Raw genomic sequence first — 22,652 nt, 5'->3', positions numbered from 1 at the left:
CTGAATGGTGGCCCTGTAGGACAGAGTAGAACTGCCCCTGGGGCTTTCTAAGACCTAATGGGAGTAGAAAGTCCCTTTCTCCTGCTGAGTGGCTGGTGGCTTTGAACAACTGACCTTGAGGTTAGCATCCAGATGTGTAACCCACCTAGCCACCAGGGCTACTATGTGAAAGGCCTTAACCAATAAGAAACGTTTTTTCAAGGGGCTTCTGAAATACTAAAGAAGTTGACTATTTTGCTCCTTATCTTTGTGTAGCAGGTAGTAATTTTGAAAATGTATTATTAAGCCCCTGCTTACTTCTGTCCATTGACTCATCCCTTTGTTTCTATTGGTCAGTTCTACAAGTGGACCTTGTGTTTTCACATCCGCAGCTCATGGTGTGTGGCGGATCCACCCAGGACTAAAGGCAGAGGTCCAGGGAACTAGCTTGTTCCCACGTTTCACTTGGCCATGTCATACTCAGTTACTGACCCGAGACCAGACTCTCAACGTCCTCGGTCTTTTCTGTTTCTAAAACTTCAGTTTCCTCCATCTTTGGACCCTTCATTTTTGTTTTTTCCCACATACTATTTCCTTTATTCATTCTTTTTTTTATTTATTAAAAGATATTTTTATTGGGGGCTCTTATAACAATCCATACATAAATTGTATCAAGCACATTTGTACATGTTGCTATCCTTCTTTTCTAGACATTTACTTTTTATTGAGCAGTTAGTATCAGCTCCTCTTTTTTTCCCTCCCTTTGCCTCTCCCCGACCCTCGTGACCTTTTGATAAATTATGTTATTATTTTCATATATTACACCTACCTCTGTTTCCCCCATGGTTTCTGTTTTTCGTCTCCCTGATAGGTTCCCCACTTCCTCCCCTCCTCACTCCACCTTCCTACTACCCTTCTGATATCGCTACTCCCATTCCTGTTCCTGGATTCTCTATGTTGTGAGCTCTTATCTGTACCTGTGCACATGCTCTGGTCTGGCCCGCAGTGAAAGGCGGGACTAGGGTCATGATAGTGGGGGTGAGGAAGCTTCAAGGAATCAGAGAAATACTGTGTTTCATCGATGCTTTACTGCACCCTGGTTGACTCCTCTCTTCTGTGAGGGGATGTCCCATTGTCTACAGATGGGCTTGGGGTCTCTGCTCCGACCCCCCTTGTTCTCAATAATGTTTTTTGGTTGGTTGGTTGTTTGGATGGACCCTTCATTTGAGGTTGTATCTAAAGGCCTTCAGCTAAAATGTCCAACTCCCGGGAAGAGTAAACTACAACCTGAAGAATGTGAGTTTTGGATTTAATCTTTTATAGGTTGGATACAATGGCTTGCAGAGCTAGTTGACAGTGGTTACCTGCACTTCCCACAGTAGTAAAGCTATGAACTCAAGGGGCCTGGCCAGACAAGGTGCCATTGTGTGATTGTGATGCTTGGTGTTAGACATATTTTTGCTCTTGTACTTGAGAAAATACGCATGGTCCTTCTGTCTGGATTTGGCTACATGTCATAAACCTAGTGATTCAACACACACTAATATTAATATTGTGTCAAGTCTCTTCCACTGTGTCATCTGTAGACGCCATCTGGGGATTGCCATCTGGGATAGGAGATCTTGGCTCTCCGATAGAAGTCGTGTCTTCAGGTTGGGCGCACCATATGTTATCACTGTGTGAACTGCGAGTTACCATTTGGTGTGATGTGTTACATGGGCCCCCTGCCTCCAGTCACTGTGAAAGGTGGGAATCTGCACCTGACTTATTTCACTCATTTTCTTTTTGGTTTCTTCAGCCTCCTCTGGAAAGTCTGGCAACTGTGGAAGAGACGGTGGTTCGTGACAGGGCTGTGGAGTCGCTGCGGCAGATCTCCCAGGAACACACTCCCGTTGCTCTGGAAGCTCATTTTGTGCCCCTGGTGAAACGCCTCGCCAGCGGGGATTGGTTCACGTCTCGCACATCTGCCTGTGGCTTGTTCAGCGTTTGCTACCCCAGGGCCTCCAATGCTGTCAAGGCAGAAATCAGACAGTAAGCTAGGACACTTTTGACAACTATTATTTGGGGTTATTGGGAACTCATAGCTGGCAATGTACACAGTGCCCTATCAGTGAGTGCTGTTAATTAATATTATTAATTGATGGCATCACCTTTTAATCATCCAATTGGGTAAGCCTGTGGTCTTATTTTTGTTACCTCCGAATAGAAGCTGAATCACTGACGTTTGTTGAAATGTCCTTTGCTAGTGGACTGCGAGACTTTTCATCACTGGTATTTGTGGGGGGCACCCCTTTGTTCACTGCAGGCACTTCCGTTCTCTGTGCTCAGATGACACACCTATGGTTCGACGTGCTGCTGCTTCCAAGTTGGGTGAATTTGCAAAAGTTTTGGAATTAGAAAGTGTGAAAAGTGAGATTGTCCCATTGTTCACCAATCTAGCATCAGATGAACAGGTAAACGAACTCCTAGCGCTTGCCATACACTGATAGGCTTCTCCTCAAACATTGTTGGGGAATACTTTTGGGAATTTCTTTTATGTTTCTTACCTTATCAGACTTTTACCACCAAATCTGACCCAGTGCCATAGAGTTGGTCCCAATCCATCGCCACCCTCTCTAGGACTGAGGATGTACAGCTTCATGGGAACAGGCAGCCCCTGTCTGCCTCCTGAGGAGTGGCTGACCTTACCACTCGCAGCCCAGTGTGTAGCTCATAGGGCGGTCGGGGCTTCTTAAGGTAGCAGCTGTCAAAGGGAGGGAGGGGTCAGAGAAGTGGGAGCCATAATTAAGAGAAAGACACCGCAAGGGTGCTTCTGGGAGTGGCAGGGTATACTGTAATTCAGAGGAGTGAAGTTTCCTGGAACCTTTGACTTGCCAATAAATAAGCATAATACATTCAGGGAAGCTATTTGGCCCTCCTCAGCCTCTGTACCATTATATGGACTAAGCACAATCACAATTTTAAATCTAAGGATCTGAGCCTCTTTTTTTGGTAGAAGAATAACAGAGCAACACTCAGAAAGCTAGGTAGAGTCTAGCTTCTGTTTTAAGTGGTTTACTTATGGCAACTTGAAAAAGACTGGGAGCACGGAGTGAAAAAGCAACGCAGTCTTTCCGGGAACTTCCTGAAGCTGTCTCATTTGTTAAGTATTGAATCCTCACAGGAGCCTCAGAAGTCAAATAGATCTTTTTACACATTAGGAAATTGGAGGCCCCGAAAGTTGAGGTGAGACTATACACAATCATTGGTATTGGTGAAATCGCTGTTTGAACCAAGGCAATTTGTCTCCATAATTCTTGGCCTTCCTGAGGAGGTTGGAATGCTGCTTCCTGGGCTGCGGGGTCTGAGGTCAGCCCGAGTTCCTGGACTTTAGAAGGCGAGTCTTTGTGGGCCTTTAATGCCCTACCGCCTGTGCTAGAATCCCATCGGGGCATATACCGATAGCCTCAATTTCAGATTTTAATGAAAGGTAATCTTATAGTGGCTGTATAATTAGGGAGGCACCCTTGAATTGCACCCCTGAATGCACTCTTCCAGTCACTGCGAGAAGCCCTCCACTCGACCCCTCCCCAAGGAGAACTCTGATCTTGACTTGATGAGTCCCCTGCTTGCTCTAGTTAGCCAAGCATGGGCCTTGAATGGGAAAGCTCAAACTAATGTTCAAGAGTCCGCGTTCCAAAGTAAACAGGTTAGGGCCCCATTTAACGCTTTCTAGACCGATTGGCCAGGGACATGGGTTGTGATCACAGCATGTGACTGCTCCCACTGGTGTAATTTCAAAATTTCTAGCCACATTAAAAAAAAAAAAGTGAAATTCATAGTCATGGTGGACAAAGATATCTTAGAGATGTTGCTGCTTTGGTGCCAGTCACTGTAGTAAGGGGATACTGAAATTCAGCGAGTCACCTGAGCGGTTAGGTTTTCCTGGTGCTTGTCAGCGTCCTGCTTGCGTTCTACTGCAGTGTGTCCAAGGAGTCCTGGTGACACAGTGGGCGAAGGAAGCATTGGTTGCTACTTGAAAGGTTGGAAGTGGGAGCCCAGCAGCTGCTCTGGGGGAAAGCTGGGAGGCCTTCTGCTTCGGTGAAGATGCACTCTTCAGAAACGTCTCGGGTCCGTGTGACTGTGCATGAGGGTAGCTGTGAGTTGGCATCAACCCTGGCAGTGGGCTTTGGCTTGGCAGTCTATTAAGTTTGTAGTAGCACTCAGAGAAAGTTTGAAATTCTGTGAGAATTACCAAAATGTGACACAGACGTGCAATGAACACAGGCTGTTGGAAAAATGGTGCCAGCAGACATGCTTCGTGCAGGGTTGCCACAGACTTTGAATTTGTAGGAAATGCAGTCTCTTCCAAGAGCAGTGAGACAACGGATAAAGGAGTCATGTCTGTATTTTACTGGACCAAAATATTCCCTGACCATTTGCAGTAGGCAGGTTTTAAGTGCTCGAAGGCACACATTGCTAGGAGTTGCCATAGTGCAGCAGTTCTCAACCTGTGGGTTGTGACCCCTTTGGGAGTCGAACGACCCTTTCACAGGGGTCGCCCGATTCCTAACAGTAGCAAAATGACAGTTATGAAGTCGCAATGAAAGTAATGTTATGGTTGGGGGGGTCACCACCACATGAGGAACTGTATTAAAGGGTCGCGGCATGAGGAAGGTTGACAACCCCTGCCATATTGGATAATGCCGGCCTAAGATTTTCCTCATTTGAGACTTTACTGATTATGTTTCTCTCACAGCGTAGCTTAATTGGTATTGACTCGAGAATAGGCTTGAATACTTTTTTTTTAAAGAGGATCAAATAGTAAATATTTTAGGCTTTGTGGACCAGCCTTTATCGTAATGACTCAGCTCTGCTCACTGTCATCGACAGTATATAACAGTACAACAGTCTGGCACTGTTCTAATAATACTTTATAAAACGTAGCTTTGGCCAGATATAGCCACTGCCCCACCTTGTAGAAGCTTAATCAGACTGAGTCTTGGGTAGGGTCAGTGAGACCACTTCATAGTTTTATTACGAGCCTACTCCGTGTTGGGATCCAGTGTTAAGGGATATGGAGGGACCCTGCTTTCATGAGGTGTACATTGTTGTTGAGGAAAACATATATGTAAGTAAAAGCTATCAGATAGGGAAAATGCTCTGAAAATAAAGTAGGGGGTTAGGCTAGATGATGGGGCAGTCCTCTGGCTTTCCTGGTCAGAAGGTCTCTGAGGAGGTAGACAGGTTATCTCTTGCCTGGAGGAAAAGAGCTAGCCACGTATTCTCCTGTCAGACTGTCAGAGCTTGGACAGAGGGGACACCAAGTGCTGAGGTTCCAAGGCTGGAGCAGAGTCGAGGAAAGAGAGCCTGGTAAGAGATGGGTTGCAGAAAATAGGCAGGGCCACATCATGGCAGGCCTTTAAAGCAGGGGAACGAGTTCTTCTGATCCTTGAGTCCCGCCCCCAAGGCCCCACCCCCCACACCTATTGGAAGATTTTACGCACGGGTGTGATGTGATACAATTTTTATTTTCAAAAGATCAATTAGGGTGGAAACTAAATTGTAGAGGACAGGAGTAGAAACCGGAAGACCAGCTAGGAAATCTGGGTAATAACCTAGGGAAGAGTTAATGGTGGTGAACTAGGAAGAGGGAGAGAATCGGGAATGTGATTTGGAGGTAGAGTCGGTATTCCAAGAAAAACCCCAAACTCAACAGCCATCTAGTTGATGCTGACTGATAGCAACTCTGTAGGACAGGGTGGGACTGAGCGTTTCCAGACTGCCACTGTTTGCTGAGGTGTCTAAGCAAAGACCACCACACCGCCCCCTCATAAACACCTGCTGTCAGTTGCTTGTTGATTTTTGACCCTTGGGGAGCCCGTGTTACAGAGTCGAGCGGCCCCATCGGGTTTCCTTTAGGCAGGCATCTTTACCGGAGCAGACCGCCGCCCTGTTGGCCCTTGAAGTAGTAGGACGAGTTCAAGCCGCCGTGGCACCAGCAGGGCCCCTCCCATGACTTCACCATCAGTCAACACCATCCCCACACCCCAGGGCTCCCAGTAAATACTGCTTGACAACCAGATGCCTTGTCCCTTTAGGATTCGGTGCGCCTGCTAGCCGTGGAGGCTTGTGTCAGTATTGCCCAGATACTGACGCAGGATGACCTTGAGACTTTGGTGATGCCTACACTGAGACAGGCAGTGGAAGACAAGTCTTGGCGAGTCCGCTACATGGTAGCTGACAAATTCTCAGAGGTAAAATGACTGCAAGTACCGAAAATAAGTAAATAAAATCAACCTCTAAGCATCTCAGAGACTTATTGTTATACTAAAAGTCCCTTGGCTTAAATTCTTCCTACTAGGAAATCTTTGTGACATAAGATTATATATACTCTTACACTTTGTTCTTATGTGTTATTTTGTTAATGTTCATGTGAAACCTGCACAAATTCTTTTCTAGCTCCAGAAAGCTGTGGGTCCTAAAATCACCCTGAATGACCTCATCCCCGCCTTTCAGAACCTCCTTAAAGACTGTGAAGCTGAAGTCCGAGCAGCTGCTGCCCACAAAGTGAAAGGTTAGGGAGTTCAGTGTATGTGGCAACATTTGTCATTCACTTTGGTGCATTTTTTAAATGTCATTGAGTTTTGTAATTTTTTTTGGTCCCATATTATGTTTTCCAAGTAAACAGACAAATTCAGTGTACAGAAGTGTCACTTTGTGCTTTAAAGCCGCTTCCTTACTATTTCAAACCAGACAGTGCTATCTGTTGCTGCTGTTACAGAAGGCTTTTCTAGCTGGGTTGGTGTGTGACGGTGCACAGTGGCACACAAATCGAAGACAAAGTGCAGTTGGAAGAAGAGCCATTTTACCCCTTGGATCTTGCTTAGTTGAGCATGTGGTTTGATTTTCCATGCCTTATTAACTGGCTTAGGTTTCCTCATCTGGCTCCGTAGAGATGGTTGTATGTAAACATTTCTCTCTCTCTCTCTCTCTCTTAGAACTTTGTGAGAACTTACCCAATGAAGGTAGAGAAACCATAATTATGAGTCAAATTCTTCCCTATATAAAGGTAAACAATTTCACTTTGTTTTGTTTTGTTTCACTCTGCCTTGTATGAAAGTTAAACCACACTTCATTTTGTTGCTTCACTTACAGTTCCTTGAGTTCAAAGGTGAACCTGGGGAGAGTGAGGGCACGTGTGTTAATCATGGCACTATTATTTATCATTTACTAGTGTTTCATAATTATAAAGTACATTTTGTGTTTAAGAAGGTCTAAGAAAACATTAGAACTATCCATATTGTAATAGTGCTGTTTTTAAAAAATTCCTATGGAAGTTTCCTCTGTCTTGCAAAAGGAAATGCTTTTCATTTTTATCTTATTTTAGGAATTAGTTTCTGATACAAATCAACATGTCAAATCAGCTCTAGCTTCTGTAATTATGGGATTGTCTACCATTTTGGGCAAAGAAAATACCATTGAGCATCTGCTACCTCTGTTTCTGGCTCAGCTGAAGGATGAGGTGAGTCTCCTCCTTTGTCGCAGTGATTACTGGGATTGGGTTTGGGGTTTCTCCAAAGTAGGCCTGAAATGGGTGAAGGGGGGTTAAAAAAATCAAACAATCATAAGCCAGTGACAATCCTTGTATTTGGGTTTTGGGGTGAGAGGCTCTCAGAAAATGGACGCAAGGACTTAAAAATGTGTATGCGTACAGTCCGCCTGATTCTTGCTTTATATGTTTTCTTTCTTATTTTTAAACTTAATGTATCTTCATTTTAAAATGTTCTTTCACTTAAGTCTAAATAACAGTAATACAAAGCATGGCTAACATTTTATCAGTTGCGGCGTTATGGAGGCCTGATGGCACAGTGGTTATGGCAAGGTTAGCATATCGAAACCATCAGCCGCTCTGGGGGAGAAAGACAGGGTTCTGAAACCCGCCGGGCAGCTGTGCCATGTCCTGTCGGGTCTCTCTCAGTGGGCACTGATTCCACGGCAGTGAGTTTGGCTTTTGGTTTTACTGACTAGTGAACGGGCCCTGGTGGCTCCGGGATTGAGCACTTGCCCGCTCACCGAAAGGTCTGATGCAAACCCCCCAGCCACCCCCCAGGAGGATGCTCTGCCAGTCTGCTTCCATAGCGTTCGTTTATACTTCCCTCCAGGGCAGAGGAAACAGACCCCAACCTTGGAAGCCCTTAGGGCAGTTCTTCTCTGTCTTATGAGGTCACTATGAGTTGGAATCAACTTGATAGAAATAGATTTTTTTCCAGTTTATTGAGTAGTTCACGTACCAGGCATGGCCCTAAGTATTTTCATGTCTTTTTAGTTTTGTGTTTTAACATAACCCTTACAATAATTTTACGAGGTAGTTTATGTGATTATCATCATCATTGTACAGATACGCAGGGGCATGGAGAGGTAAACGGAGGTCTCTTGGCAATGGCGGATCGGGAATTTGAATGGATGTCTCTGACTGACACAGCCATCCTATAGCCAGTCCATTGAATGCTCATTTCAGTCTAAGGGCCTTGCCTCATGTGTGTATCCAGTATTGAGTATTTCCATAAAGAGTACACGCTGTCACTTGCGTTTCAACTTGCTTGATTTTCACGTCTTCTTTTGGGGCCGGTGTACTTGTAGTGTCCTGAAGTCCGTTTGAATATCATATCCAATTTGGATTGCGTCAATGAAGTGATTGGAATCCGGCAGCTCTCCCAGTCTCTCCTTCCTGCCATAGTGGAGCTGGCCGAAGATGCCAAGTGGAGGGTCCGGTTGGCCATCATTGAGTATATGCCGCTGCTGGCAGGCCAGCTGGTGAGTCGATCTCCACGAACTGAGCTGTGAATTGTAGTAGGATGACTTATGCCGGCTAGTAGGCGCAGTGGTTTACGTGATTGACCTGGGATGGTCCACTAACCTCTAGAGAAATAATACGAGGGGCCTTCAAAAACTTTGTGGATAGATTTTATTGTCTTTTAATTGCATTTTTTCCACAAACGTTTTGAAGCCCCTTCATATATGGGGTGTGTGTGTGTGTGTGTGTGTGTAAATAGATTTTGCCTCACCACCACCCAAAAACAAAGAATAGTATAGTCAATTTCTTGCTTATGTGTGTAGCATAGATTTTGTGATTGGTTTTGTAATGTCTCTGTAACTTAAGGAATTTTTTCTGTGTGTGTCTTCTAATAAAACTTTATTTACCAAAACAAGGAGTGGTCCATAGTTCGCAGTCCACAGCTCGAAGCTTCTGCCTTTTCAGCATCTACCAACTCCCAGTGGACATCTTTACAAAGTTTCTTTCTTTTTTTAAGGAAAAAAATCATCATTTTATTGGAGGCTCTTACAAATCTTATAATAATCCATCATTTAACTGAATTAAGCTCACTTGTACATAAGTTGCCATCAACATTTTCTTTCTACTTGAGCCCTTGGTATCAGTTCCTTTCCCCCCCTCGTGAGTCTTTGATCAATTATGTATTATTATTGTTATTTCAAGCAGACTTAAGGAATTTTTAACTGAGAGCAAAAGGAAGGGAGTATGAATTCAAGAGAGCCAGATTTGAGTTTTGCTCAAGGTAATGTACCTGTTTATGTTCTGAGCAAAATGTCTCTAGGTAACACTTTTCCTATATTCTGGTTAAAGGAAGTTCAGAAGTTACTGTATATAAGAGAAAGATTTGTGATCAAAGTCTCCATAATTACACGATCGCTTAGGGTCTAGGTTTCACAAGGAGCTGAATTATAACTGACATCCTGTGGAGTAAAACTTCAAGGCTGCGTTTTATATCCTTATCTTTTTAGTTGCTGTATGCTGATTAAGTTTGACATACTCTTAACTTAGATGTCTAAGCGCTTACTACTATGTATTATAACTTAAAGTCTAGTGAAGGACATAGACAAGTGGTAGGTAGGAGTTGTATCTTTTGAATGTTTTATTTCTAGAACCTACCATAGTGCTTAAAGAGCCCTGGTGGCATGTTGGGTAAACGTTGGACTGCCAACTGCAAGTTTGGAGGTTCACGCCCACCAGCTGCTTCTTGGGAGAAAGTTGGAGCTGTCTAGTCCCATAAAGATTTACAGCCTTGGAAATTATAAATTAGGTTCACCATAAATTAGAATTGACAGAGGGATTGTTCTTTTGGGGGGTGGTTAACCAGCATCATGCCTGGCATTAATTAGACATTGAACATTTGTTGATTGATGAATAAATAAATATGCTTGGTGAAAGCTCCTACAGTTTTATTATTATTAAGTCACTTTGTCTTATTAAGTAGCTCTTCTTAAAGCACAGCAACTTTAAATTACATCACTTTATTTAAAATCTGCAGTCACTGTTCAGGAGTTTGATCATATCCAAAGAAAATGAAGGTCCCCAAAGGGAGACACTGGGAAAGTCTGGATGTATTTGCCCATGGGTCGAAGGCCCCAAGTGGCCCCAGGTGCTCATCCCCGGCCTGTGCCGAAATGACCATACACTGGCAGCCAGGAAGAGTAGACCCAGGAGCCAGGGTGCTTCCTTCTGCCCTCCCGCGAGGCTGCACGGAGGCTACCTCACCCATGCTCTTACCTCTTACCCCTGCTTTCTCTTCCTCCTCTTGCTGCGTTCTCTGATCAGCCAAGAAATAGTCTCCCTTAGAGCTGTTTCTATGTCTTGATGCCAGTGTGTCCGGCCTTAGTGATCATACTAACCAAAAGGGCAGGGATGATTGTTTTTATCATTGGTAGGTGTTTTCCTGAGAGATTCCTTTTTACCAATTATCTGGAGCTGGCTTGGGAGGCCAGCCGGCCATCCCACTGCATGTCTCCCTCGTCCACAGTGTTGTGTCTGGCCGCCAGCCGGCCTCTTCTCTTCAGTGTAGCAGAACCTGCACCATTCTCTCTTGTGCTTTTTCTGTTTATGATTTCTACCTCGTAAAGTGTACTTGCAGCTTGTTTGTAAATCCCCTGGTCTTCCTTGGTTGGTTTCATGAATTCAGTCATGTGGAAGCAGGTCTTGCTTTTGGCCACCAGGTCACCCTGGTATAATAGAAATGGGTTTCTGACCTTTGGACATTTCTGCTAATGGAATTTTCTGTATCCATAGGGTGTGGAATTCTTTGATGAAAAGCTGAATTCTTTGTGCATGGCCTGGCTTGTGGACCACGGTAAGTAGCTAAGTTAAAAACATGATTATAGAAAACTTGTGCTTGGACACATATCTCTTGGTTTTCATATACTCCCCCTTTAAAATTGGAAGTAGGGCTTGACCATTTTCTCTTTTGCCATAAAACAAGGATGGAGACAGTCTTTGATTAAACTACAGTTAACTTTCTCTGAATGTATAGCGGACAGCTCTATTTTCTATCGGTCTTTCTCCATGTTCTGTTTATTTCTTCCTCTAAGCAATATCGTTACCATATCTCTTGCTCATCCTATGACATCTATGACTCATCCTAGATTATCTTCACCCTTTGTCTTGTATGCCCATTATCCGTTCTTCTCACTGCTGGATCTTCTGCGTACACTGTTGTATTGAGAGTATGATTTATGGACTGCATGCCTCGTTCATCTGTGGGGTCCCAATCCCAGAGATCAGTGGGAAATGAAGGTGTGTGGGTCCATTTAACCATTGGAAGGAGCTCTGGAGGCGGAGTGGACTACGAGTTGGGCTGCTAGCCGTAAGTCGAGCAGTTCAGAACCACCGCCTTCTCTGAGGGAGACGGACGAAGCTTCTGCTCCTGTGTAGATTTAGAGCCTGGAAACCCGCCGGGGCCGCTCTGCTCTGTCCTGTAGGGTTGCTGTGAGTCAGAACGGACTCGGCAGGGGGTTTGGTGTGGTTTCCGTTGGGGATCCCTGTAAGGTGCTGGCATTAAAGCATGTTTGTTCGATATAGGGGTCACATGGAGGGAGGAGTATGAGAAAATGTGTGAATATGGTTCATGAACTACTGTGAAGACTTGCTTTCTCTTTCCTTCTAAAGTTACCCTTTCATGGTCTTAACTTTTTTTCCCTTTTTAAGTAAAATTTAAGTTTGACAAACCATAGAAAAAAAGTCTTCGTTTTTCAGGGGAAGAAAGTGTTCATGTTGCTCATAATAAATATTAATGTTTTGGGAAGGCCACGTCCCAGCAGAGTATTCAGTACTCCCTTTGCAAGTTGGCGTTCTATTTTAAAACAACGTTTTATTTGGAAGAACTTACTAAGTCCTGGTATTCTCCGGGAACTTACTTCCTCACACCCTCTCTTTGTCGCAGTGCTCTGTCAAGTGTATTTTGTTCCCTCCCTCCGCGGAGGGACAGGAGCGAGCTTCGTACTGCTGTGCTGCTGCAGCCAGGCCTGCAAGCAGAAATGCCAGCTCTGAAATGACTTTGTCCTTAATGAGCCAACTAACTTGCTTTTTAGATAAGTTTTATATAGTGATAATTCGTACATTGGACTTTGGAAACTGTGGTTTTTTTAGGTTTTTAAACTAGTAAAAGAATATTATTGGGGGAGCGGGGAGTGGGGCGAATGAGGAGCTAATGCCAAGGGCTTAAGCGGAGAGCAAAAGTTTTAAGAATGATGAGGGCAATGAATGTACAAATGTGCTTTACACAATTGATGGATGTATGGATTGTGATAAGAGTTGTATGAGCCCCCAATAAAATGATTAAAAAAAGAATACTATTTAAAAAATGTAAGGAGAAAAGTATCATTCCTTGTATTCCCAGAGTAGAGTAGGTAGCATTGGCCAAAGTGAGAACCTTAGAAGGGGATTTATTTTATACCAGGCCATAGGGGAGTGGAAAAACCATCCACTCTGTATAGTGAGCGTATTTCGAATGAGTGGAACATTCAAAGAAACCTTGCAGGCCAACAGGACTTTGGCGTCAGGGGATGGAAAGGTAAAACAAGGAGAGTAAATGGACAGACCGTGAAGTGGTTTATATCCTCTTAACAAAATTGAGAGGTGCCAAGAACACAGTAGAAGGCACCCGGCCAACAGCTAAGGCAGAATGTGGGTGTGTGCAGTGGATCGCTATGGTGAGGGCCTTATGATGAGAAAAATCTCAGTAAAATGAAAAACCAGTAATAGAGAAGACACAGTTGGCCTAGCTAGTTAGTTCACCTGTGGGAAGGAGACAGAAAGGGACTTGTGCCAAAGACAAAAAACAGAAAGACTATGATAAAACCGTTAACTTAAGCTTGCTTCTTGGAGAGGCCTTCTGGAGCTTCCTGACACGTGCTCCTCCCAGAGGCTTGGAGGAGGATCCACGTGGGTAGTAAAATCATGGAGTTCCTTGTCCACGCTGTCCTGCCTGTTCTCATCAGCATTACCTGGAAGGACCTATAGAGGGCGCAGTGGGAGGTTCCCTGTCTGAGTTGAGGAGCCTGGGCAGTCTGGTTTGGCTGTTGGTTACTAGTCTGGCTTTTCTCACTAGGAAGGTTGGACTCAGCTCACATGAGAAGCCGAATCCGGAGTCAGTACCCACCGGTCCCCACCACCCTGGCTTGTTCCCTAATCCCACATCATGAGTTTTATTGGGGCGGTGAGATGGCATCACAGCAGGCTTTTGTCTTGGCTCCCTGCTGTATATAGCGACTAATTGTAGCCCAGACCTGTACTGTCTACATTTTTGGTGTCATTAGTACACGTTTTTGTGGGAAGTTATTTGATGTGACTGCAGGCAGGTTTACTCAGTGAAGACATTTGACATGTCTGGACATAGACATTTTTGGTGGAAAGAAGCCACTTGGTGTGAAGTTCTTAGACGACTGGCCATCGTGGCCTTTACAAGATACCTTGGCTTTTCTCCCCGCTCAGCTGTTCTCTGTGCTGCTGCTGGAAGAGACTGAGCAAGCGCACATCAGGTCACAGGTTTGCCTTAAAGTCGTGCCGTCATCTGCTCGAGTGCAGGTTGAGCTTTCAGGATGCTCTGGGTTCTGGCTCCACCGCACATGCCCAACCTTGGAAGGCCCACCGAACTGACTTTTTTCATTGGTGTCTTTGGTATTCTTTGCAACCCCCCCCCCTTTTTTTCCCCTGCGTACATAAACCTAATCTTTATGGCCCTGCCGAGGGCCTGCTTTTGTCCTTGAACACTTCTTTGATTTGCCCAGCTCACTTTCCTCTAACTTCCTGTACCCTCTCAGTCCGTATGAAACAATCGAATGCTTACAATCAGTCATGTATCATGTGACTGCGTGGAGTACAGTCACTCTTGTTCCCCGATAAGGAGAAGATCTTTGAGGGACATTTTTTTCTGTGACCCAGGGTGTTTCTTAATTCACAGTGACACCTGTGCGGAAGGAGCCCTGGATCCGCTCTTGGCCGCTAGCTAAAAGGTCAGCAATCCCAGCAGTCGGCTGCGCTGCGGAGAAAAATGGCAGTTTGCTCCCATAGGATTCCAGCCTTGGAAACGATCGGTGGTTCTGCTTGGTCCAGTAGAGACACTGTGTTGGAATCAGCCGGATTGTCCCAGGCTGGTGTTTTGGTTGTTTTCACTCCTTTCCCCTTTCTAGACGCTGCACGTCTTAAAAGGATAAGCCAGACAGGTTGGTAGTTTCATTGTCAAAGCTGAGCGTTTTTGCCATGTAAACCCATTGTGTCGGGCTGATTCTGACCCGTAGCTCCCCCACAGATGAGAAGTAGGACTTCGAGGGCTTCCAAGGCTGTAGATCTTTCTGGAAACAAACGCCCACATCTGTCTCTATCCCAGGGAGCAGCTGGTGGGCTGAGACTGTTGGTCTTCCATTTGTGGGCCCAGCACAGAGCCACCGACCCTCCTGGGCTCCTTTGTGCCGGGCAGTGATTACATTTAGAGTCTGTGTGCGGGGAAGTTTGGTTAGTGCTCCACAGTCGATGGCGATTGTAAGTAAAAGGGACCGTGCGTGTCATATAAGCTGTGGCTTGTAAAGTGCAGGAGACTGACCCTTACTCTTTCGCAGTGTACGCTATCCGAGAAGCTGCCACCAGCAACCTCATGAAGCTAGTGCAGAAGTTTGGTACCGAGTGGGCCCAAAATACCATTGTTCCCAAAGTGTTGGTAATGGCCAATGATCCTAACTACTTGCATAGAATGACCACTTTATTCTGCATTAATGTAAGTATTTCCTGGATGTTAACTGCTAATCCGTGGTAGTACAGCAATTATTCAGAACTGTATGTCTGAATTCTGGGTATCCTGGCTTATCTTTGGAGTGTCTTTCTCATTAGGCGATGGGAGGAAATGTCCATTTTAAAGCTCACGTTGTAACCTAGCTGCATTTTAACGTGTTGCAATTTAGTTCTGCATCCTGGTCTGCCTCAGCGATTTTGTGTGCAATCTATGTTAGATGCTCAAACTAGAAACATTTTCCTGCTGCTTAAGGATTTTCTTCTTAGACATTAATTTGTCCCGCTAGATTTAGAATGTATCTTAAAATGAAAGTGTTTTGAATAAACTATCTTATTTACTTTTTCAGGCGCTGTCGGAAGCCTGTGGTCAGGAAATAACCACGAAGCAAATGCTGCCCATCGTCTTAAAGATGGCGGGAGACCAAGTAGCTAATGTTCGTTTCAATGTAGCCAAGTCTCTACAGAAAATTGGACCAATTTTAGATACCGAGTAAGATTTGGGTGATATTCTTGCTTTAAAAGAAGATTTCAAACTTACCCTCTTGTGGGGAGTAACAGCGGATACTGAGGTCAGCAGTCTCCATTGGGCCTGCTCTCTGGGCTTAGAGGAGACAAAGTTTCTCAAAGGGCATCATCTCCGACTTGATATTTCAACTCTTTGTTGTGGTGTGAGATGAATTCTGAGAACCTTTTAATGCAGCATTTAGTACTTAGCGGGTTTACATTGGACTTTTAACATTTTAAGCTTTCCTAGTTAACTTAGACGCATAACACTGTCGCTCATTCTTCCCACCCAGAAGACTGCTTTCACAGCCAATACTTTGCATTTCAGTGCCTTGCAGGGGGAAGTTAGGCCCGTACTGCAGAGGCTCGGCCAAGATGAAGACATGGATGTGAAATACTTTGCACAGGAAGCTATAAGTGGTATGCATTTCTGTTTTCTGCTGTGCGCCTTAGGTGTTGGTTAAGCCGACCTCGTCTGGGGAAGTTAAATCGGTGAAGTCGTAGCGTTATGGGAACAGAGGCAGGCGTGAGCTTCAGGGACTGTTGGGGCCCCTCTTGGATTAGAAATCCTGGGTCCACCATTCTCTTGAGAAGCGAGCAGGCCACTTTCTCAGCGTAGTAGCTAGTGCTGCGGGAGCTGATGCTTACAGATAAGAACAGTTGTGTTGTTTTAGTTAGGGCGTAGCCAACTTTACAAGGGTGTCACGAGGGGGCTGGCAGAGCAGCCAGACACTGACCGCAGTGAGCGTGCGTGTAGTCTCAGGCTGGGGGGCATCGCTGTTGCTTTTGATATTCACACACTGCATAAACGTTGTGTACCACTAACCTGGTTTTATTTTGGAATTTTCCAGTTCTTGCATTGGCCTAAGGAGGAACAGGAGGGCAAAGACTTTACTAAACTGCTATCCCAGATCTCTAGTCACTGTGTTCTTCCGCTGGGTGGAACAAGAATGGAAATCCGTCAAGATCCCCTCCAAGCAAACGGCAGCAACTTCACAAGAATCAAACTGCAGTGACTTGATTCTCTCTAAAGATGAAAGGGGGTGGTTTTTTACTCGTCTTCCTTGTTGGGATAACTATTTCGGCCGTTCTTAAGGTTTCTGACCTGTCCCTGCCTTTCGGTCCAGTCATCTCTTACCTGTCTCCTAATGAACGTGTGACTTGGCTCCTGCTTCTGTCCCGTATATCAGGCCCCGCCCACCTGAGTCCGACAGGAGCCTAGGTAGGTTTGGACCAGACCTGGAGTGGAGTGTTGAATGTTTACTTCTGTGTGTGTCTCCACCATTCCAGCATTGGATACACGTGGTTCTGAACAACCTCTTTGTATAAACTCTCCATTTGGGAGACATGTCACGAGTTGACTGTCACGAAAGCCACGTTTCCTGGATCATAGGGGGGTGCTTCAGTGTGGGATGGGGACGCTCAGGGTTCATGGATTGGTTGGCTTGGGCTTTATTTGTACTATTGTGACTGTAATCATGTCATTCAGAGACCTGAAGTGTGGGCGCATGGCATCTCACTGCGAACGGGTGCTGGTGGCAAGTTGAAGCTGACTGGCTCTCAGGGCTTACCGCTGGCTGCATCCAGACCACTCCTCTCACTCCGGCTGGTGCCGCCCGGTGCCCAGTGGTGCTGCAGTCTCCTTGTGAGAGAGAGCTCAGCTGGCTTCCTGATGCCTGCAGGAGGCGAACCCCAGGAAGATACCGGCTAGTCCTGCCCTTCGACTTCCCCTGGCCTGGTGCCATCCTCTCCCTGCCGCTGCTCCGCACGCAGCTTTCCAAAGGGAAGCTTCATTGCTGGTGGTCTTGATAGGGCTGACGTTATGAAGCCCCATCATTTGAAATGTTTATTTTTGTTTCCACAATAAAACCTTATTCTTTCTCCCTGGAATTTAAGATAATGGGTTAAACCGAAGCAAATTAATCACATGTCAGGATGCCTACTTTCAAGTTCTCTCTCAAAAACACCCATTTCGCTAGATGGTGTTCCAGCCAGTCCTTTCAGTTTACTGAAGTGCCTTCCAGGGGTCTTAATGAAGCCACGCCTCCCCCCAATCTTCTTTCAGCTGCGTCCAGTTTATTCCTTATCGTTGAGCATTTCTTTTAAGTTTGTTTACATGTTTAACCTAATTAAACCCGCCTTGTTCCAAGCAAGTTTTCATTAATGAGCATTTACTGTGGCTTATATTTCTCAGTGCAGTTTGCTGGTTTCCTTTTGGGGTTTTGAATTGTTTAATCCCTCATGAACCTCTCAGCACCAACGGACCCTGCTCTGTTTTTGAAAGCCCAGAGACTCCTATAAAACTATATTAAACAACTATATAAAACAATTTGGCTTAAGTATTTTCCAATTTGTTTCATCTTAGGAAAACAATATTTAAGATAGAAAAGATCAGCTTACCTTTAAAATTGCCACCTTATCTTGTAAAAAGACAGTTCGATTTTACTACTACTGGGGTCCAGGATTAAATATTTTTCTAAGAAAAAGCCTTTTCTACTTTATTTTAATATCTTAAACTAGTGTGCTGTAAACACGTCAGTTTTAGATTCCTGGTTTTGTTTGACCTACAAGTTCTGTTCCCCTTTGCTAAATTTCCTATGTGAGGGATTGTTGTCTTACACCTGGAAACAATTTGCGCAGCCGTTTCGTGACTGTGACAACTGGCAATGCCCTTGGTTTGGGGACAAACTGGTAAACTTCCTCTGTCTCCCTCTGGGAGCCCGGGTGCAATTGTGTCTGGTGTTGGCCCTGAGACTGAAGGACAGCCAGTGAGCCATCTTTCTGGTGACCCCTTGGCGACTGCATCGTTAAGAGGGAGCCCCTCCTGTTACACTTCCCGTAAATTGTTGTTTGCCTCAGCATGTGGCCATAACCTCCTTGGGTTAGTTTTCTTATTTCACTGGCATGGAAGCTCCAGCTGCTCTTGAAGGGAAAGGGTTTTTGTCTGGTTTGCCTTCTGCTCTGTCACCAGCACACCTCAGCCAGTGTCTGGTGTACACGGTAGGTGCTCAATAAAAACGTGTTCACTGAATGAATACCTAAAATCTAGTCTTTGTTTTCCTGCTTGGAATGAGTCAAACACAGAAGGAAAGGATTTTACTGCAGGCAGCAGGTCTAGTGTGATCCACATGGCGCCCTTGCCTGGTGTTCATGGCCGGCAGGCATTTACACCGGTTGGCTGGCTCTTAGGAAGCGCAAAGACGAAACTCCACTGCCGCCAGTGGTCTGTGCCTTCACCATTTGTGTTTATTACTCATGGGTTTAAGAGACCAGATCTTAATTGTCCATCTGTTGACCGAGAAGAATTGGAAGTGCATCCTGTTTAATAAAAAATAAGTTAACATCGGTGTCTGTGGAGGACCTGTTGAAATACCAGCCGGCGCTCAGTACCACGGTCACTTGATGCAAGCGAGCCCTGCAGGTCTGGACGGACGAGCTGTCCTGACTGAGAGGCAGTGGCACCACCTTTGAGATCCCGCAGAGCAACGACCCTGTTGCTGCTTTGTCGCTCTGCCTTGCCATTTGCCCCCTTCGCGACCCCCCCTGTGTTTCCTGGAGGGTCTCGCTGGGTCGGTTGCCCCCAGGGGCGGACGGCAGAGCAGGGCGATCCAACCACCTGAGTGCTTTTCCTTCTTGCTTTCCTCCAGTGCCGGAACATTCCTCTGACCCACCTTTGCCCTCCCACCTCTGGAAGGGATGTCAGTGCGGGTCCTCCTTTAACAGAGGAGGTGACTGATGTAGTGGTTTTTGCCTGTCTCGTCCCTCCAGCTCTTCGCTCCTGCCTCCAGTCCCAGATCCCCCCACCCTGTTGGCCTGCGGTTTCGGGGTTATGACTAGTGGGGGGGATCTTGAGGGGAAAAGCGGTTGCTTACTCAAAAGCCAGACTCATTTTTCTCTCTCGACTTTCCTCAAATGAAAGAGCCGGCTATCTGCCGTCGTGGCAGGGCTCTGTGGGCCACAGTGACCATGACCAGCCCTGGCTCGGCAGGCCCCTCACAGCTGGCACCCTCGATAGGTCCTGGCTTTCTAAACAGCGGCATCTGTGCATGTGGGTGCTGTGCTGGAAGAATGTCACCCTGGCGAGCCCCCCCCCCTCGCCGTCATCAGGCCTGCTTACAGCACCTGCTGTCTGTCTCTAGTGCTGGCACAAACACTGAGGAAGCTGGGCCTTCCCGTGAAGGACAGTGCCGAGCCCTGTGTCCCAGGGGCTGACAAGAACCCCTTTCCAAGACCCTGAGGGCCTGGAGAAGATGCTGAGGCGGTAAGGCCCGCAGGTCCTGGGCAGCCAGGGGGTCCGCGTGGCAGGGGAACTGCCCAGTCTGGGGCCAAGAGCGAGTCCAGCACGTGGTCCTTCCGTTTGGGGGTGGGGTCGGGTGGCCTGTCCAGAGTGGGGTCACGTCTGTGGCGGGAGGTTGACTCTCCAGGCAGGACTGCAGATGAGCAGGGGTGGCTTTGTCAAGAGTGGTTCAGCCTTCACAGAAGAGAAACGTAATTCTTTAACACACTCCTCGCGGACAGTCATTTCCATCCCTGGGGGGGAAATCCGTCTCTCGTCAAGGTTACCATGACCTAGGGGCCTGCCTGGAGAAGGGGAGCACAAAGGCCCGAATCCAGCTACCCGGGATGCTGGCTGTCCAGTGACTAACTTGCCTTCCACCTCCATCCAGGGGCTTTTCCTTAATGGGAAACCGAAGTTGGGGACACTTCTTACCCACGGAGGGCTCTTCAGATCTGCCAACCAGCCAGACCTGCGCCGGGGCCTTGACCACCTCAGGTGGTCGGCCTTTGGTGTGCTTTGGCCTCCTGCCCAGAACTTGACCTTCAGGAAAAGACCTTGGCTGATGAGGGGGGAGCACTTTTCAGGCCATAGGCCCCCACGGGGAACAGGGAGTGAAGGTTTTCTATAAATTCAGGGCCAGCGGGCCAACTCACTAAGTGCATGGCGAGTGCCCGGAACTTTGGGTACAACACTTGAGGGACTTGTTCAGATTGCGGACAGCCTAGCCAGGCGTGGCTGTGTGTGGAAACAATACCGCCATTGCTTGAGTCTGCAAGCTGGTGGGGTGGGGTGAGGGGGGCGCGGCAATGTTAAACACTGGGCAAGCGTCTTATTGGATGACGATTCTGTGTGGTCGGGGCCATCTCCATTTGTCAGGTGGTCCTCCACTTGGCCCCCGTCCTCTTGTTCCCCCTTGGGATGGAGGTTTGGCAGTGTGAGGCCTGTCGCCCAGAAAACGCCTCAGCCCATTACGATGCTGGGGTTGCTCTACGCGGGTTTTACTTGCGAACCGTGGCCGAGTGCCACAGACGGAGCTGGTTGTGGTTACCGAGTTCTGCAAGCCAGGGGCCAGCCGCCACGTGATGGGCCCCAGGAAGGCTTTCTGTTCCAAGCCAGGAAGCTAGTGCCCCTTTCTGGCCCTGATTCTGGACAAGTATGGAGTGCCTGGCTGCGCACAGCCTAGGAGCTGCAGTGAAGTTGGAGGGCTCCCCAGTGGGGGGCTCTGGGGACTGCTGGGGGCCTGCAGAGTCTGCGCCTGCCCCCCCCCCCAACCCAGCCACAGGTGGCTCTGACCACCCAGCTGGAGGGCAGCTTCTGTTAGGCAAGGGTTAACAGGAATTTGTTTATTGAATCTCAAAGTAGCTGTCACATGATTTTAATCAAAACACCATTTCCCTGACAACAGTGATGTCAGTCTTGTTCTCACAGGAAGGAACAGCTGAGGGACGTTCAGGCTCCTTGCAGAGCGCAGGTCTGGAGACTAAAACCTAAGGACGCGTCCATGAACCATGGGTGCAGATGCAGGCCTGCCGAGCCCCCTCTGCCTGCTGCCAGCTTGTCCCGCACAGACGCTGCCCAGTGCCAGCCCTGCCGCCTGTCCGCTCAGACCTTCGCTCCGCAACACGGCTCCTCCCGGCTCTTCGGCTGTCCTTTCCCTTTCTGTTTTTTTTCTGTTGGCCCACCCCCCCCCACTCCCACCCTCTTTGAGCCTTCTGAAAACTCTGGCTCTTTTCTATGTGAACCTGGGGACTGTTCCGGCAAGCTTTGGGGAGGGAAACATTTGCCTGTCAGGACTCTGGGGTCTTCCAAGAGTCCTCGAAGGGGTGGAGGGACGCCTCTGAGGGCAGGTTGGGAGCCCAGGGCCGGAGACTGCTTGGCTCTGCCCAACCAACTCTCAAGGGCAGTTCTAAGGAGCTCACCTATGGGTGCCAGGAATTCTCCAGGGCCCATCCAGGAGACAACAGGGCCTGGGGAGGCGTGATCCTAGGCTGGTGCCCAGGACTGCTCAGGGTTCCTAGCTGCCTCCCAGGCTGTCCTTGGCAGAGGACAGGCCTCACCCTGCCCAGTGAGTGGCATTTTGTGGCCAGGGGTGTTGTTGGAGGGACTGGTGGTAGAAAGAAGCTGGACTCTCACCATGCCCGCTTTGCCTGGGTCCTTGGTCCCTGGAGTCCCCATTAAAGGCCTGCCTGCCCTCGGTTTGCTGGCAGGGACCTTGTCTTCTCTTTCTTGGAGGCGAACATTCTGGCTCCCCTAGAGATCAGGCCCAGGTTCGGGTGGGGCCTCAGCCTGAAGAGCCAGGCAGCTGTGAACTCGGTCCTCTGAAGGGCCTGGGACTCTTCCTCAGTTCAGCTGCAACTGCCTCCCCACCGTGTGGGTGTCCTGAGGTGGTGATGGACCGCCGCCTCGGCTGGCTTTGAGGGTCAGAGTTCTCCTTGGCCCTTTACCCACCCCTCCCCTCCCCTCCACACCTCTGGGGAGTGAGGGTGGAGTCCACAGCCTGCCCAAGGGGGAGTGACTCAGTTCTGCCTTTGAGAGGCTGAATCCCTAATGCCTGATTTCCTCTGGGCCCAAACTTCCTGCCTTTGCTTTCTGCACAGCTAACCCCTCCTGGGGGCTGGGCTTCTCTCCAGATGCACCTCCTCCTGCCCCCGCCCCCGCCCCCGCCCTCCCATGCTTCATTGGTGCCTTGCCCAGCATATGCTTTGCCTGGGCTTGAACCCTCTCTCTCTGCCAACCTCAGACTAGCCCTGAGTCATCCTTAGGAAAGCCCCTAGAACCTCGCACAAAGCGGGGTGTGGATGCCCCTGAAGGCTCTGCCCAGATGGGTGTGGA

At 47.5% G+C, this 22,652-nt stretch overlaps 1 protein-coding gene across 1 annotated transcript in view; it reads left to right on the top strand.

Moving 5' to 3' along the window:
- The window catches only part of PPP2R1B (protein phosphatase 2 scaffold subunit Abeta), a 49,612-nt gene extending 31,036 nt beyond the window's left edge, over positions 1-18,576 (top strand). The window contains exons 5-16 of the mRNA XM_004708975.2: positions 1,778-2,010; positions 2,285-2,432; positions 6,060-6,215; positions 6,421-6,535; positions 6,960-7,030; positions 7,349-7,483; positions 8,602-8,775; positions 11,045-11,105; positions 14,869-15,023; positions 15,385-15,527; positions 15,870-15,961; positions 16,393-18,576. Coding sequence (XP_004709032.2) covers positions 1,778-2,010; positions 2,285-2,432; positions 6,060-6,215; positions 6,421-6,535; positions 6,960-7,030; positions 7,349-7,483; positions 8,602-8,775; positions 11,045-11,105; positions 14,869-15,023; positions 15,385-15,527; positions 15,870-15,961; positions 16,393-16,409 — 1,500 coding nt within the window. The 3' untranslated portion in view covers positions 16,410-18,576. The remainder of the gene's footprint in view (positions 1-1,777; positions 2,011-2,284; positions 2,433-6,059; positions 6,216-6,420; positions 6,536-6,959; positions 7,031-7,348; positions 7,484-8,601; positions 8,776-11,044; positions 11,106-14,868; positions 15,024-15,384; positions 15,528-15,869; positions 15,962-16,392) is intronic.
- Positions 18,577-22,652: the final 4,076 nt, after the last annotated feature.

This window comes from Echinops telfairi, unplaced genomic scaffold (assembly GCF_000313985.2).
Source record: "Echinops telfairi isolate 266 unplaced genomic scaffold, ASM31398v2 ScPeMD7_7421;HRSCAF=8459, whole genome shotgun sequence".
Lineage (NCBI taxonomy): Eukaryota > Metazoa > Chordata > Mammalia > Afrosoricida > Tenrecidae > Echinops > Echinops telfairi.
The sequence above is the reverse complement of the archived record's forward strand: the minus strand, read 5'-3'. Positions and strand labels throughout refer to the sequence as shown.